Below are 15,042 nucleotides of genomic sequence, written 5' to 3' on the forward strand. Positions count from 1 at the left end.
AATAATAATAATAGAATAAAGTAAGAAATTGTCTAATAAGAGAGAAACTAAAACAGTGGTAATAAGTGATAAGTAATGAGGTGTAGGTGTATGTGTCCTGGGTCTCGTCCCTCGTGGGAGCAGAGGAAGTAGGCCTATACGAGTTGGTGAGTTTTAAAAATATCCTCTTTCCCGTGCTAAAAATAAGGTCTGGATCTGGGGTCAGGATTGCTTTAGCGCTTCTTTCCTGACCAGTGCTGACAATGAGGTTTAAACACGTCCATACTCTGCACGGTGGCGGACGCTCTGGGGTTCAGGCCACATGGGTGCGAAAATATTCATTCATAATATGTATTGTGGTTATGTGTTATGGAATAAACATAAAAAGGGGGTGAAGACAATCTTTTTTTTTTTTATGTAAAAAATTTGTGGATTTCAACATTTTGTATTGTAGCACATTAAAAAGTTTTAAAATAGGTCCCCAACAAGAACAACACTGACACTAAAATAAAGAATAACACCACAAAACAACTTTGACCTCAAATAAAAAATATATCGTCATTACAAAATAACGACATAAGTTTATAAAAAAAAATCTAATATTCTGTTTAAGTTATTACAGCTTTGTAACTTTTCTATATTTAATGATATTTATTACAGGCCTAGTTCATATATTTTTATATTATTCCTAGAAAATGCAACGTGGTAAGCCTACAGCTCGACGTTCTGGATCAGACTGTTATCCAGGATATTTACCAGTAAAGGCCTGCAATTGTGATATAAATAGACAAATGAAATAAAATAGTTGTAGGTAGAGTAAAAACTTACTTTTGAAATCCTGTTTTTCTTCTTTTATGTGTTTACACCTGTTGCCAGATCTCTAGCACCTACAACCAGGCCTGGTCCCCGAGGAGGGCAGGGGGGGACCCGAGCTGTGTTTGTACATTGGTGTGTGTGCGGAACTCGGCCGGTTGTGTGCCTCCGCGGCCCTAACGGCGCAGAGCCGATACCCGGGGAAAACCTCACTTGCAATGCGACCTAATCCCTCATGTCACTGTGAGACGACATCAGCCGTTTGCTCCTGTAAGGCCTAATTACTATTAATTAATGTTGCGTTCCTGAGAGAAGTCGCCGCGTCTCACCAAAGCACGGTCTTTGCCTTTTTTCTTCTTTTACAGAATAGTAACATGAGCTCATGTCTCCGGAAGAGAATTAGGGACACGTGTGATTTTCCTTCGTGACGTTCGGAGTTTAAAGTCAGAATTCTTAGAATGAAGACAGAATTTTGATGTCTAAATCAGAATTCTGAGTAAGGTCCAAATTCAGTCCGTTGGCCCGTTTTATTTCAAAATATTCATTTATTTTAAGAGTTTTAGACCGAAAAAATTCGGTAAAAAAAATATTTCACGGACATATTGTTAAATTGACTCACTGACAAAGCATTCTGGCCAAGATAACGAATTGGTTTTTTTAAACAACCAGCTGACATAATAAGTTGTTGCCGTTACAGCCTATGCAGCGTCACGCAGTTATTTTAAATGGCTTTGGCTCTCACAATTATCTACATTGTATGATAATGTTCATCCGAATATAAAGATCTGAACAAAAGGTTACAACATGATTGATGAACTGGTAATAAGCTGAGACACAATCAATTTACGCATTCAAGGAATTTATTGGGTGACTTGCTTAGTCCCTTAACAATTGGGTGAAATTTACAAGACAATCTCAAAAAAAAAAAACTGAAGTCATACCCACCTGAGGCCAGTGCGTCAGAGACACACACGCACGCACACGCACACGCACACTCACACTCACACTCACACGCACACACACACACACTGACCTCGACCATGCACCGTATCTCTTACCTGAACTTGGCCATCCTTTATGAAAAAAAAGTTAACGAAAACAGAGGCTGCTAAATTGACTGACTACACCAACAGCAAGGGACATAATGTGGATTACCAGCGGTACAATTTAACCAAGAGACAACCCCCCCCCCCCCTTTCTAAAGTCCAATAAAAACTATACGGACACTGTATAGATTGATTTTCTGAGTATGGAATCCTTTTCATGACACAATCATGAGGGGTGTGTCAGGACAGCACATCACAGCAAAGGCTAATTAACATTACATCATACAGGAAACCACAACCCCCCCTGCCACGTTATTCTTTACTTCCTGCCCTTGGGCCAGGCAGCTTGGGAATTGAACCTGCTTCACCTTTCCTTTACGAATTGTTTTTAGATCAAGTATACTAAAAAAGTCATGAAATAAGTGTGAATTTAGGAGTTACAGAAGAAAGAAGGAAAGCGGGCATGTGTTTGTGTTTTTTTTGCAAACACACGGTTATGATCGGTTCACAGCCAACTGCCTTTTTGTTTCAATGTGTTATTTTTTGTTCTTTCTAAAAAATAAATAAAAAAAATAAATAAATAAACAACGAAAACATGGCGGTCAGAGCAAAGGAAACCACAGGACCGACTCCCAAGCTGCACACCACGGTGTTAAAGACGCCCAACTGAACACAGCTGGGCTGTACATGCAGTCAACCATGGCATAAAGAGGGCATCCTTAAGCTGTCTGGCTTTACAGAGAGAGAGATTGAGGGAGAGCATGAGAGTGAGAGAGAGAGAGAGAGAGAGAGAAGGGCAGAGGGTTTACTCCTTGGAACAAAGTTAAGACCTATGATGGAGGACGAGGGCATCATCGTGTATTAGCATTCTACACCAAAAGTTCAAAGTTCGTTAAAAATCGAAAACTAAATCCAAACAAACAAAACCCAAAAGAATAGCAAAAACTAGCCATCAGTGTGAGGGGTCAGGGAGGAGGGATAAGAACCGGAGCGGCTGAGGTCATTTTAGGGTGAACCGATCCATCCTCCTCCATGGGCACCTGGAGGACGCAGGTCTTGGGGGAGCGGAGGGCTTAAGGGGTCGAGACGCAGGATCTCCTGCCTCCCCCCCTGGAGTCCCCGGCCTTCCTTGGGCACTTCCAAAAACGAAGCGTGCATTCAGGATAGGAGGAGGATGCGAGGAGTGGAGTTGCGGAGAGGAGCAGGAGGAGGTGGAAGAGGAGGAGGTGGGTGGATAGAGACAAGAAGGAGAGGAGCAGCCGGGGAGGTGGTGCGCGGGGCGAAGCGGTGGAAGAGGAGCAGTCTGTCTCTCTCTCTGGGTCTCTCATTCCGTGGCTTTGAGACTGAAGGAGAGTTTGGGCCTGGACTTGCCCTTTCCTAGGATCATCTTCTGCTCCTCTTTCTGCTGCCGCTGCCGGTCCTGCTCCAGCTTCATACGCTCCTCGTGGATCTTCCTCTGCTCCTCAACGATGCGCAACTGCTCCTCCGCCTGACAAACACACAATAAAGCAAACACACACATAAAGTGTTAGCAGAAGAACACAAGGTCATGTGGGGACAGAACCACCCTGGAGCCCAGTACCCACAAATTAGCTAGAAGTTTCCCCGAGACCCCTCCAGATACAGTGGTAATGCATTCGTCTCGGTGCTCTCGCTCGCTATTTTCCCTCTCTCCGTTCTCTAATGGCTACTTGCTCACTGTGGAATCAGCTGGAATTAAATAAACACTGCGTTGTGAATTAGTCATGAGTGGGACGTAAGCCCTAAAACAGACGCATGAACACAGTAAATAAATATAGGAATAAATGTAAATAAGAAACTTGATTGTCCAGTCCACCACACAACTGATAGAAATGCAAGCCAGTGCCATGAGGACGGGCCCCTCTGATGTGGTCGAGGAACCCAGGGCTTTTTGCAATGCAAACACTGGAGGTTTGGAGAAACAAACTCTGAATGAAATACGTCACCTCTTAAAGTGCTCCTAATCTGGATGTTAGGAAGTAAAAAATGTGCCACTAAAACCACAGATGGCATTCAAGAAGGAGAGCTGTCAACTGTTGGGGACGCCTAAATGATGTGTACAAATAGCTCTGTCAATACAGCAGAATATTCCATCTTTAGTACGCAATGCAGAGCTAACAGAGGTTAACAGACTTGGCCCGTTTAACAAGACTGGCAGAGTCACTTAACAGGATGACTCTGGTTTGCTAGATTTAATGTAAAAAAAATGTCATCATGATTAATTATCATATTTGGGTATTAGTTTATGCATTAGTTATAATTAATAAACATAAGTTTATTACCAACAGGATTGAGGCACTTGGAAATAAATGGAACACCTACTAATAATACACTACTGTGCTTTAAAAAACAGCTGTGTAATGAACCCAAAAATACGAGGAGGTATTTAGCAATACAGTTCCTTGTGTTCCCATGAATAAGACATAGAAATATGAATGAGGTAAATCATGCATGTATGGTATGGCTTCCGAGGGAGCCGGTGGTTGTGAATTAGAGTGCGTGCTTACCAGCTTGGCTTGGGCGTCCGCGATCTTGCGGTTATTCTCCTCCAGTATTTTCTCCAGCTCCTCCCGCTTGGATTTTTCTTCTTCCTATATGGGTGACACGGTGCAGAGTTAGCTCACAAACAGGCTACTGCCACTACGGCCAGCCCACACAGGCCCGCCGTCCAAGCCTCTCAGACACACACACACACGGTCCTCACCAAGCAGGCACAGTCCTCACAAAACAGGCTCACGCACACACAGAGTCTCCCACTCACAACTTTTTCATTGCACCACAAAAAGGCTTGCTTAGTATCACGCACATGACCACACTTGGGCATTCTCTGCAGTCAACCAGAATAGTTTTTGCTGTTTTACCCACAATGGGGTCTGCGTAAAGTTATTAAATGAGGGAAGGGGGTTGAGGGGGGTGAAACTAAGCCCACTATGATTAAAATTTTTTCCCTCCCTATTGGCTGTAAAAACCCTCCCGCTAAAAGAATTTAAGACCGGCTCTGCACCAGTATGATATTAACGATGATTGTATAAAATATGACCAAATAAAATTCAAAACCTACAGGGGACAACCCAATTGTCACACTCACGAGTAGAAAGATAAAAACAATCTAGACTAAGAAAATATGCAACTTCTTTATTTACATCATGAAAGAAAATCAAAGAGGGAGAGAGAGATCAAAACAAATAAAAAAATAAAAAATGATAAATTGGAGGGAATAGTTTTGGCTCACCAATGAACGTATACCTACGCATTTTCCTTGCCTGTGTACCTACACAACTGGTGAAAGCATTCGCCATTAAACGGTTGAATATTTACTGTCTGGTCCAGACTGTGTGGCCCCTGCAGAGACAGAGAAGCGCGTCCCGGGGGCAGGCAGGTAGGTGGGTGGGTGGGTGGGTAGGAAGGAAGGTGGCTGGGTAGGTGAGAGGGGTACTCTGCCATACGCCACATTGCACACTGGGAAATAGTCTTATTTATCTTGTACTGATCTCTGAACTGCTTAAGATTGGGCCAGCTTGCATTCTTTCTTTACACATTCCTCTGCTTAACAGGTGCTCAGATCCCTCTTGGGCCAGAGCCGTGGAGAACAGGACACAGTGCTTCCCTCTGTGTGCTGATCAGTATGTGTGTGTGTGTGTGTGTGTGTGTGTGCATGTGCGTGTGTGTGTGCAAGTACTGTGCAGTTTGTGTCGCGGGGGCGTAGCCAGGAGAACTGCAGGCCTGCTCGGGTCAAACACTTGTTACGAAGGTGGTGCTTGTGTTAACAAGACAGCAGTGTTTCCAAAAATGTAATAAATAAAACATCAACGGAGGTAACATGGATGCAGAAATAAGCCGTACTCCTAAAGGAAGCAAGTTGTCAGGACAAAACACAGCACATTCTCATGAGAAAAAGAAAAAGTTACTTTTTTTGAAAAAACGTTAAAAAAGGGCGCAACAAAATGTATGTAATCAGGGTTAACAGACAATAAGGGTTAGACCAGAGATTGTTGACCTTTTTCAAACAGGAAACAGGAAATGTGGTGGTCCATCACCGTTTTGTATCCCACAATGGATGCCATCTAATGGGAGCGTCTCAAAACAAGTGTTATTAGATAGGAGGGGGTGGGGATGAAGGCGGGGGGAATCGTAGCGAAGATGTAGAAACAAAGAAGCCATCAATTAACCTAAAGGGATTCCCCAAAGGACATTCTCTACACATTGCACTGATGGGAGGAAACGCCAAACTAATGCCTGAGCAGAATCTGCCTGGCCTGTTCAAGTATCTACTCTTGGAAGGTGAAGGGATGGTTCCTCGCTCTCAATACACCTCTGCCTTCCCTGTGGGGAATTAGGTGTTCTGGTGGACAGAATTGGAATGCTGCGGGCTAGGCACATTTATGAATGAGGCATGCACAGCCCTAGTGAGCGCTGTTTAGAGTTCTTAGTGACGGAGACTGGAGCCCTCAGACCACATCTCCCAACACATTAGTGGTGAGCCACAGGGTGCTCCCCGAGCACCTCTGGGTCGCTACCCTCCACCTTCTCTCCTTATTAGCGATGCTTTGCTACTGTAGTGTACTCAACACCCTACCCAGGGGGCCAACCCAGTGCTGGGGGGAGGACCATACCAACAGCGCTGTGAGATTGGACTTGACAACATAAAAACACTATCTGAAAAGGTTAGTATTAGGTTACAGAATGCAAGCGAGCAAGGTGAAGCTAAATTTAAAAAAAGTATTAAATATGAATATTGGAGCTAAATCTGCCACTGTTGGGCACGGCGACATTGGCTAGAAAATCAATACTAGAGTGTTGTTTCAGTGAAGACATTAATGCTTACATATATAAGAAACTGGTTACAACTGAAACGCTGTAAGAGGGGGAATACAAAGAATGTCGGGTCCAGCAAACTCAGCCATGGCAGAAGCATCACCAATGGCCAAGAAGATCTCGCAAAAAAAATCGTAACAATGTAAGCCATATAACCAAAGGCCACACAGGCGGCAATCCATTTGCATCCAATCCAATCCCAAACAGTCCCATTTGAGATTCTCCGATCTACTATGGCCAACTTATAACTCAGCCTCCCTCTGGTCACACTTGTGCCATGGCTGGGCTCCTAGTCTGAGGGGATCAGTGAGGACACGGGGGGGGGGGGGGGGGTTCGCGTACTAGGGCCTGTGGGGGAAGGGGGGGTCACGGGTGGTGAGTAGGTAGGTGCTCAGGCGGGGGGGGGGGGGGGGGGGTTTAGAGGGAATGGGACGGGGTTGCGTTCCAAACGACCGAGCGTTACCTCTCGGGCCTTCTGGGCAGACAGCTCGGCTTGCCGCTGGCGCTCCAGCTCCTCCAGCAGCTGCCGCTCCATGATGCGCTTGGCCTCCTCCACGCGCCGCAGCACCTCGTGCTCGATCTCGTCCTTGCGCTTCTCCAGCTCCTCCTCCACGCGCTTGCCCACCAGCTCCTCCACGCGGCGCGCCGTCTCCTCCTCGATCAGCTTTTCCTCGATTTCCTGCTGCCGGCTGGGCGGGAGGAGGAGGCGCAGGGGAGAAGACAACAGAGGGTTGGGTTTTGTTAAGATAGGCATCGCAGTGTTCACATTACATATTGCATGCAGGCAACTAAACAATCCATTCCGCAGGGAGTTGAACGCAACCTTACCCAGAAACGATATTGTTAGGGAAAAGAGTGCACAGCAAACACTGCCCTCCATTATTAATGAGGTTAGACCGAGTGAAGGAGTCGGTTAGGATGTAATAGGTCACAGGAAGTTTACACCATGAGGAACAACTGTCAGAGAGAGTTGAGCCCTGACACTAGAGCTGTAGCGATGCGTCGATGACGTCGACGCGTCAACGTCAAAAATTCGTCGACGTCAAATTTCTCCGTCGACGATTTTCGACGGAGAAATGGACGAAAGTCACAATAAAGGAACCTGTTCGCGCACGAAATCATCAAAGGTATGGAAATACTTCAAGTTAAGTCCTAAACGGAAAGGTGTTGTGATTTGCACTCTTGGCAATGTTGGAGCATCTCAAACGAGAAAGTATCTCGTGCGCACGAGAAAGTATCTCGTGCGCACGAGAAAGTATCTCATGAGCATGGGGAAACATCGTGCGCATATCACTGGCAGTGTGTGTGTGTGTGTGTGTGTGTGTGTGTGTGTGTGTGTGTGTGTGTGTGTGTGTGTCGTCAGCGAGTAGGTGGACGAGCGAGGAGAGCGAGCGATAGCGTGCGCATCAGTCTAGTGAAGTCATGAACGAGTCCGGTTGTGTGTAAGAATAAAATACTCAGCCTGTCAAGAATCGGTGGCCGCTTCATTCCATCATATTCCGACCTATAAGCAGACTCACTGTCGGTCAAAGTGAAGGGTCATGCTGCCCCCGAGAGCGCATCGGACCTGGAGGGAACGTATCACCTGTGCTCCTCGGTCTGGGAGCCGACAGCAGGAAAGATGTAACTAACCATCTCGTAGTTGGAGGCGGAGCGCAAGAGAGTATGCGCACAAATTTTTTTCATGTCCCTTTACGGGTTCCGTATTAAATAAAGTATATTATTAAGAATTTTTTGGTATTTATTTGAGATACATTATGGTTTTTATTAATCGAGCAACAGAAAAAAAAAAAAAAAAACGTCCAATTGGTCATTAGATTAGTCGACTAATCGATAAAATAATCGCCCGATTAATCGTTTGATAAATAATCGTTTACCCCCAGCCTTACCTGACACACAAATCTTTATTAGGAAAAGGGAACAGGTTTAACTCCAGCTTCTGCCTACCAGCCCACTCTTATGAGAGTCAACAGCCAACCGTCAAGGGACACAGGAATGGTTGCACCAGGTGTCACCTGGTGGTACGCTCATCCATCCAGAAAGCTGTTTTATCTGACTATTGGTTTTCTAATGCCCCCCAGAACAGGAAGCTAAGCTCGGACGACTGTCAGGATGCTTTTGGATTAAGGAAAACCCTTCTGGGCGAACTAGTAACACATAACACCACCTACTACACCCTTCCCTATCACTTGGGTTTGGTTTCGCTTTGAGTCTAGAGAAGAAAAAAAAAAAAAGTGCATCCTCCTTCCAGAAAGCGTCCATGCCTGGGCATTTACATATGTATGGAAGGTTAAGTGGCCCTGTGGCTATCAAGCGGAGGCGGACAAGGAGACAAATCCAAGGCACCAGGTGTGGAGCAGCGCAGAGGATCTCAGGTGACTGAGATGTGTGCCTCTGGCCACCATCAACTTCCACAATAGGCGTCCTGCATGTCAGATTCGTATCACCTGTCAGCGACAAAGGGTGCTGGATGTGGACAGGGTGGTTGTGGTGGATGTGTATGAGGGGGGGGGGGGGTTGGGGGGGTCTGGAGTTTTGTGGGCACCCAGGCGAAACATGTTTTTGAGACGTTCAGTGGCTGCAGTCTTGCAATTTGTTAGAAAAGCCCGCTGAGGCAGCAACTTTCACTATGCTGATGGCCAAACGATTCCTCTCTGTAAACTAATGTCAAAAGTGCTGGGGTCTTGTGGTTTTATAACCTATATGGATCTGGCCTACTGCCATACAGCTAGTTTACAGAAAGGAACAAAATGTAACAGGCAACACACATACATATTTTATAGATAGAAATATATAAACAGATGTGTATTGTTTTAAATCATTGCGTTCATTGCGTCCATATCAGTATGCAAGTTAACAAAAGGTGTACACGTCATGATTACTATTTAAATTGGGGGAGAAAAAAAAAGTAGACATGGGTGGATAGATGATAGTGCATCCAGCATCATTGAACTTAAGAAAAAGGCAATGTCCTATGCTGGTGCTGTGTTCACACCACCCTATACAAATACAAAATCTACATTTTTGCCAGTAAGTACCGGTGAGCTCTGCAACCAGTGCTGACAGATTGAACCAATCTGGCAACACTGTTTGCAACGTCTACGCCATGAAACGCCAGGCCCCTGGTCATCCATAGCATGCTAATGCTAAGCTAACGTACAAGCATAATAGCCCCCCACTATGATAGCTTAGCGAGCTAGCTTAGTCTCAAAGCAGATGGGGGTGAATGCATCAGTGCTAAAGAATAGCTTAGCCGGCTCATGTAGCATGCATACGTGAACAGAATAGCGGCCTATGGAGGAATAAAAGAGGGTTAGAGACGTACATCTTTCGCTGTCGCTCCATCTCCACCTTCTTCTCCTCATCCTCCTTCCTCTGCTTCTCGTCCAGTGCGTTCCTCTTGCTCAGTGTCCGGCCGAAGATGTCGATGCGCTCCGGGGGCGAGGCGGGTACCCTCTCCCGGCGCTGAGCGGCCGCCGCGGTGTTGGACCGCGAGCGGGACCGCGACGCCTCGCGGGTTCGTCGGTTCCTCTTGGACTCGCGGGACTTGGAGCGCTTCTTGGCCCGTTCCTTGTCCCGCGAGCGGGAGCGGCTCCGCTTCTTGCTGTGCTTGCTGCTCTTGGAGTGCTTGGAGCGCGAGGAGCTGCGGCTCCGCGAGCGGCCCATGTCGACCCCCTCTACACACACTTAGTGTGTCTTCTGGCGAATATATATTTGTATAAGAACGCCTTAATCCAACTACGACTGTTATATGGCGTTATGGATGATAACCGACCGAATGTAGCTTCTGAAATAACAGGTTAAAGGAGAAAAATGAATTCGAAAGGGGTTGTTATTTTGCTCTGTTAACTTGCCGGATAGAAAGATGGCGGCCAGGGCAGGCGACGGCCTCTAGTTTCCCAGGATGCAGTTCGGTTTTCGGAATTGTTCGGCTATCTTCGTTGCAAATCAACGAGTCTGTCAATATGCAGAGAAAACAATCAATCAACATGTAGAACTGTTAGATTTGAACTATTACATGTTCAAAAGATGACAACGTTTATTTGTAGGACCCATGGTATAATGTATGTGTGTATGTTTTGTGTGTGAGTGTGCGATTCTCGGGACATGTTATGTATGTTAAATTAGGTTGTGATGAAGTGAACCAGTGGTGTCACTCACTACGCTGTTTTATTCCGGGATAAAGCCCCGGATATTATTTAATTAGCCCCGAATATATTCTTTTGGTTAAAATCTATATTTATTGGTATATTTACTGGTAACTATGGAATGCATTAATTCAATTCAGTCTAGAAGTGATGAACTGATTTTAGTCATGTTGCCAAATCTTCTCTTCCAATGCCAAACAGCTTATTCTGCCATTGACTCATTTGGTGTTTGGTGGATTGGATGATTGAAGTTTGAAGAAGCAAGAAGTATTGGCAATTAAACAATTCATTAATTTCACAAACAGGAGCCTCAGTAGTGTGTAGCAGAAGAACCATACACAGCCACAACAGCCTGGCACCTCCTCCTCATGCTGGTCACCAGCCTGGTCACACACTGCTGTGAGATGGCATCCCATTCTTCAACCAGAATTTGTCGCAAGTCAGCCAACGTGGTTGTGTTGGTCACTCTGGCACGAACAGCACGCCCAAGCTGATCCCACAAGGGTTCAATGGGGTTGAGGTCAGGACTGCTAGCAGGCCATTCCATCCTCTCCACTCCCACATTCTGGAGGTAGTCTCTGATAAACCCCGCCCTGTGGGGGCGAGCATTGTCATCTTGGAGGATAGAGTTCGGTCCCAGACTGTGGAGATATGGGATTGCCACTGGTTGCAGGATCTCATCTCTATGTCTCTGCATTGAGATTGCCTCCAATGATGACAAGCCTCATTTTTCCAGTGAGGGAGATGCCGCCCCACACCATCACACTGCCTCCACCAAAAGATGTTATTCTATCGGTGCAGCAATCAGCATAGCGTTCTCCGCGTCTTCTCCACACTTTGACCCTACGATCCAACTGCCATAGGCAGAATCTGGACTCACCGCTTAACATAACTTTCCTCCACATGTTAAGGTTTCAGTGCACGTGTTGCCGAAACCAGCACAAATGGGCCTGATGGTGAAGGGCAGTCATTGCAGGACTCCTGGCAGCCCTATGAGACCGGAGATTGGCTGCGTGTAGTCTGTTCCGGACTGTCTGGGCAGAGAGCCTTCGGCCATATCGTCCTGCAAACCTTGACTGCAAATCTGTAGAAGATGGAGTGCTGACAGGGTGATGAAACAGTCTTCTTGTGGTGTCGTCTTATGGGACGCCCACTTCGCGGCCTGTCTTTGACATCCCCTTTTATATGGAACTTGGCCTTAAGTTTGGAGAGGGTACTAGGGCTCACTCCAAATAATAACGCAACTTGGTTTTGCGGAACACCAGCTTGAAGTTGCCCAAACAGGTGCCAATCAGGCACCTGATTGGCAGCACCTGGTGGTACCAGAAGCTCAAAACAAGTGTCAATAGCAACAGCAAAATAACCTTTCAAATTTTTCATGGCCACAACCCACATGCTCAGCGCTGCTGCTCATCCCACAAATGCATGTTCCTTACAAATGGGGCACCATTTGAAAGGGAACTAAACAGGCTTTCCAACAGTATAAGATTTATCGCCAAAAAGCATTGTTACCACAGAGAAATAATCGACCAAACACAATTTTCCTTACTTTTTGTGCTAAGTTAATATATTGATTGATGATCGATAGCGCTAACCCTGATCTTATATGTAAAGTTTGTCTCACTTGTATTCTTTTTTTTCTTCTTTTTACTAAGAAATAACTTACATTGAACTTAAGATGTTTGGGGATAAACGGCACAGCCGCCCGGTAGCTATTTTAAGCTTTAATAAACTGTGCATATTGTTTGTTAGGTGAAGCATTATGAAAAGATTTGCATGCACAATAAAGCATTAAAAGCTGGAGCTAAGCCCTTGATATTTCAGAAACCTAGAAACACCCCTGAAGTGAACTAATCTCAGTTCTGACCAGGTTCACAGCCTCTAAATATAAACAATCAAAAAAGTGTGATTAAGATAACATCATTTATATTTTTTCTCTCATGTCATTGACCTATATTTATCCCCATATGGGTCCATTTAAAATACATTGTTTTAATTTGTTCAGCCTGAGGGATAGTCATAGTATCTGTGTGTGTATTTATATAGCTTGACGACTATGTATAAGGCTCTGATGCAGGGAGGAGAAGAAAAAGAGAATATATGAGTTGACAAAATCCTCCATAAAAAATAAATACCCTCCTTCTTTGGCAAAGCAAGGCCATTGTGATAACTGTCCCTGGGGAACTGCAAAAGCTGGCATTGCTATATTTAAAAAGGCATAACTCACGGTGCCCACAGTCAGTATCTGAAAGGTCACACCACTCAAACTGAAAAGGGGTGAGCTGTTTGACTACAGAGGGGACTTTTTTCAGCAACTGTATTGTTTTGTGTTCGCCTCTAGTTCTGAATATCACTGAGCCTAATTTTAGTGGGGAAAGAGGGCTTTCATCCCATCCTACGCTTGAATTGAGGATCAAGGAAACTTTTTACGGTGGTAAAATTGACAATGCTCGCCAACCAAATCACTTTCATTCCAGCACACCTGAAGGGTGTTTTAGCTTCAGCGCATCATTAATAATTCTGTCTTGTGCTTAGACTTCACACACCATTACAATAACACAGAGATCCACCCAAAGCACTTTAAAAAATGAATAAAAATATGATGCATATATCTTTCTTTTCAGATTTCATATTTATCTATTTGTCTATTTTGTTTGTGAATTGGCAATACACAATAAGTCAATTTGAAGCAATGTCTTGTCAAGCCGGTTTTGGACATTTCTTCTTTGACCTGAAGTAATTGGAATATAAACTAAATCTGTTTTTTTAAAGAATACACATATACATATAATAGATCTATGTAAACATTGATAAAAGGGATTTAAGAGACACTAGGCAAAGTTTTGCGAAGGTCGAGGTGGTCGCCTTTGTTCCTATATAGGTTGGTGGGGGTGAGCAACAGAGGCTGGATCGGGGAGGCCCCACCATGAAGAGGGAAGGTGGGGAGGGGATATGGAGGATTTCAAAGAGCCGGTTTCGCGTTTCTCTAATCCTCTGTTTGAAAGGCCATGCCACACAGGTGATCTCAGGAGACAGGGTTTGGATATGTCGGCAATAATTGTGTGTCGGTCACTAACTCGTGGTATAGGTTTCACAGACAGGATGGTCCCCTCCCTTGAAAAGTCAAGATATTCAAAACTGTCAAGCAAAATGGTCATTGTTTGGTTAACCGCAGTTGATTGATGACTAGTTGAGGACTATGGTCTACTCTTTTATTGCAAACTTTGTTGTTGTATATTTGTGTACCTCGTTTTTTTCATACCCATCCTATAATTCCTCGATTTAATCAATGTTTACATTCCACATTCAGCGTACACTGCATATTTAGTCGTTTGTATTGATGCTTTTTTTTGATAATGCAATTCCCTCAGGGATCAATAAAGTACCTGCCTGTCACCTACCACTTGGTCTTGGCTTGATAAATTACCCCAGCTGATCAGGTTGCCTATCCTAAGGCTCATATCATAAACACAAAAATCATGAATCAATCCACTTGTGCACTCCTAATCTTTCATGTAGGAAAACGACACCTTGCTGTAGTTATGCTCTTCACATATGTTGTGGAGCAGGAATGCTGCAGGAATGCTGTCAGGGCAGTGTGAACCTTACTCTTTCTGCTTGTGGTATATTGGTATGATCAATTTATATAGAAATTCAAGGTGTTTTGTGAATTGCACTCAGAATCAGAAAAATGGCAGGGAAAATTGAATGCTAAATTAAAAATGTCCCAAGCACACAGAAATTTGAATTTGCTATCGAAATAAAGTTTGCTTGATAGATTCTCATTGATTGAGTTGTGTCAGCCCCTTATTTCATGTAGACATAACTTTTTTCAACAACATATACTTTTGCACATTCTATGGATTGCGATTGATCTCTGCTATAGAGAAGTAGCAGAGGGAAGCGTTGAGTTTCCCTGCAGCTAGAGTTAATAAACAGTCTATCCCTTCACCACGTCATGTGATCAAAGTCGGCCTTCTCCTTTCAGGGGGCCGACCGCTCGGGTCTCCCCAACCCTGCCCTGTAGTTGCTCTTCAGGGGGAAAAAACACTTAACAAACACAGGATCTCTTTTAAAAGGGCCAGGCGCATTGTCACATTGTCATGTTGATAGCCCAGGGGTCCTGGTATAAAGAGCCATTGAGTCAGAGAGACCTGAAAGCAAGCAGTCGTCCCAGTCAGCCCCACCCCCATCACCCCTCACCCTGCCCGCCCTGAATG

The 15,042-nt window shown here is 44.8% G+C and overlaps 1 protein-coding gene across 1 annotated transcript; it reads right to left on the reverse strand.

Moving 5' to 3' along the window:
• Positions 1-1,634: 1,634 nt before the first annotated feature.
• On the reverse strand, positions 1,635-10,605 carry LOC132448128 (arginine and glutamate-rich protein 1-B). The gene is made up of 4 exons (XM_060039158.1): positions 10,000-10,605; positions 7,138-7,363; positions 4,367-4,450; positions 1,635-3,327 (listed from the first exon to the last, which is right to left on the reverse strand). The coding sequence occupies exons 1-4, from the start codon at positions 10,338-10,340 to the stop codon at positions 3,163-3,165; spliced, it is 816 nt and encodes a 271-aa protein (XP_059895141.1). The 5' UTR covers positions 10,341-10,605; the 3' UTR covers positions 1,635-3,162.
• Positions 10,606-15,042: the final 4,437 nt, after the last annotated feature.

Source organism: Gadus macrocephalus, chromosome 20 (genome assembly GCF_031168955.1).
Source record: "Gadus macrocephalus chromosome 20, ASM3116895v1".
Classification (NCBI taxonomy): Eukaryota; Metazoa; Chordata; class Actinopteri; order Gadiformes; family Gadidae; genus Gadus; species Gadus macrocephalus.

Excerpts from the sequence above, each read along its gene's own strand:
- LOC132448128 (XM_060039158.1), bottom strand. The coding sequence starts at position 10,340 with ATGGGCCGCTCGCGGAGCCGCAGCTCCTCGCGCTCCAAGCACTCCAAG. Across the intron at positions 7,364-9,999 it reads ATGGAGCGACAGCGAAAGAT|CCGGCAGCAGGAAATCGAGG; the intron begins GTACGTCTCTAA and ends CCTCCCGCCCAG. Across the intron at positions 3,328-4,366 it reads CGGACGCCCAAGCCAAGCTG|GCGGAGGAGCAGTTGCGCAT; the intron begins GTAAGCACGCAC and ends TGTGTTTGTCAG.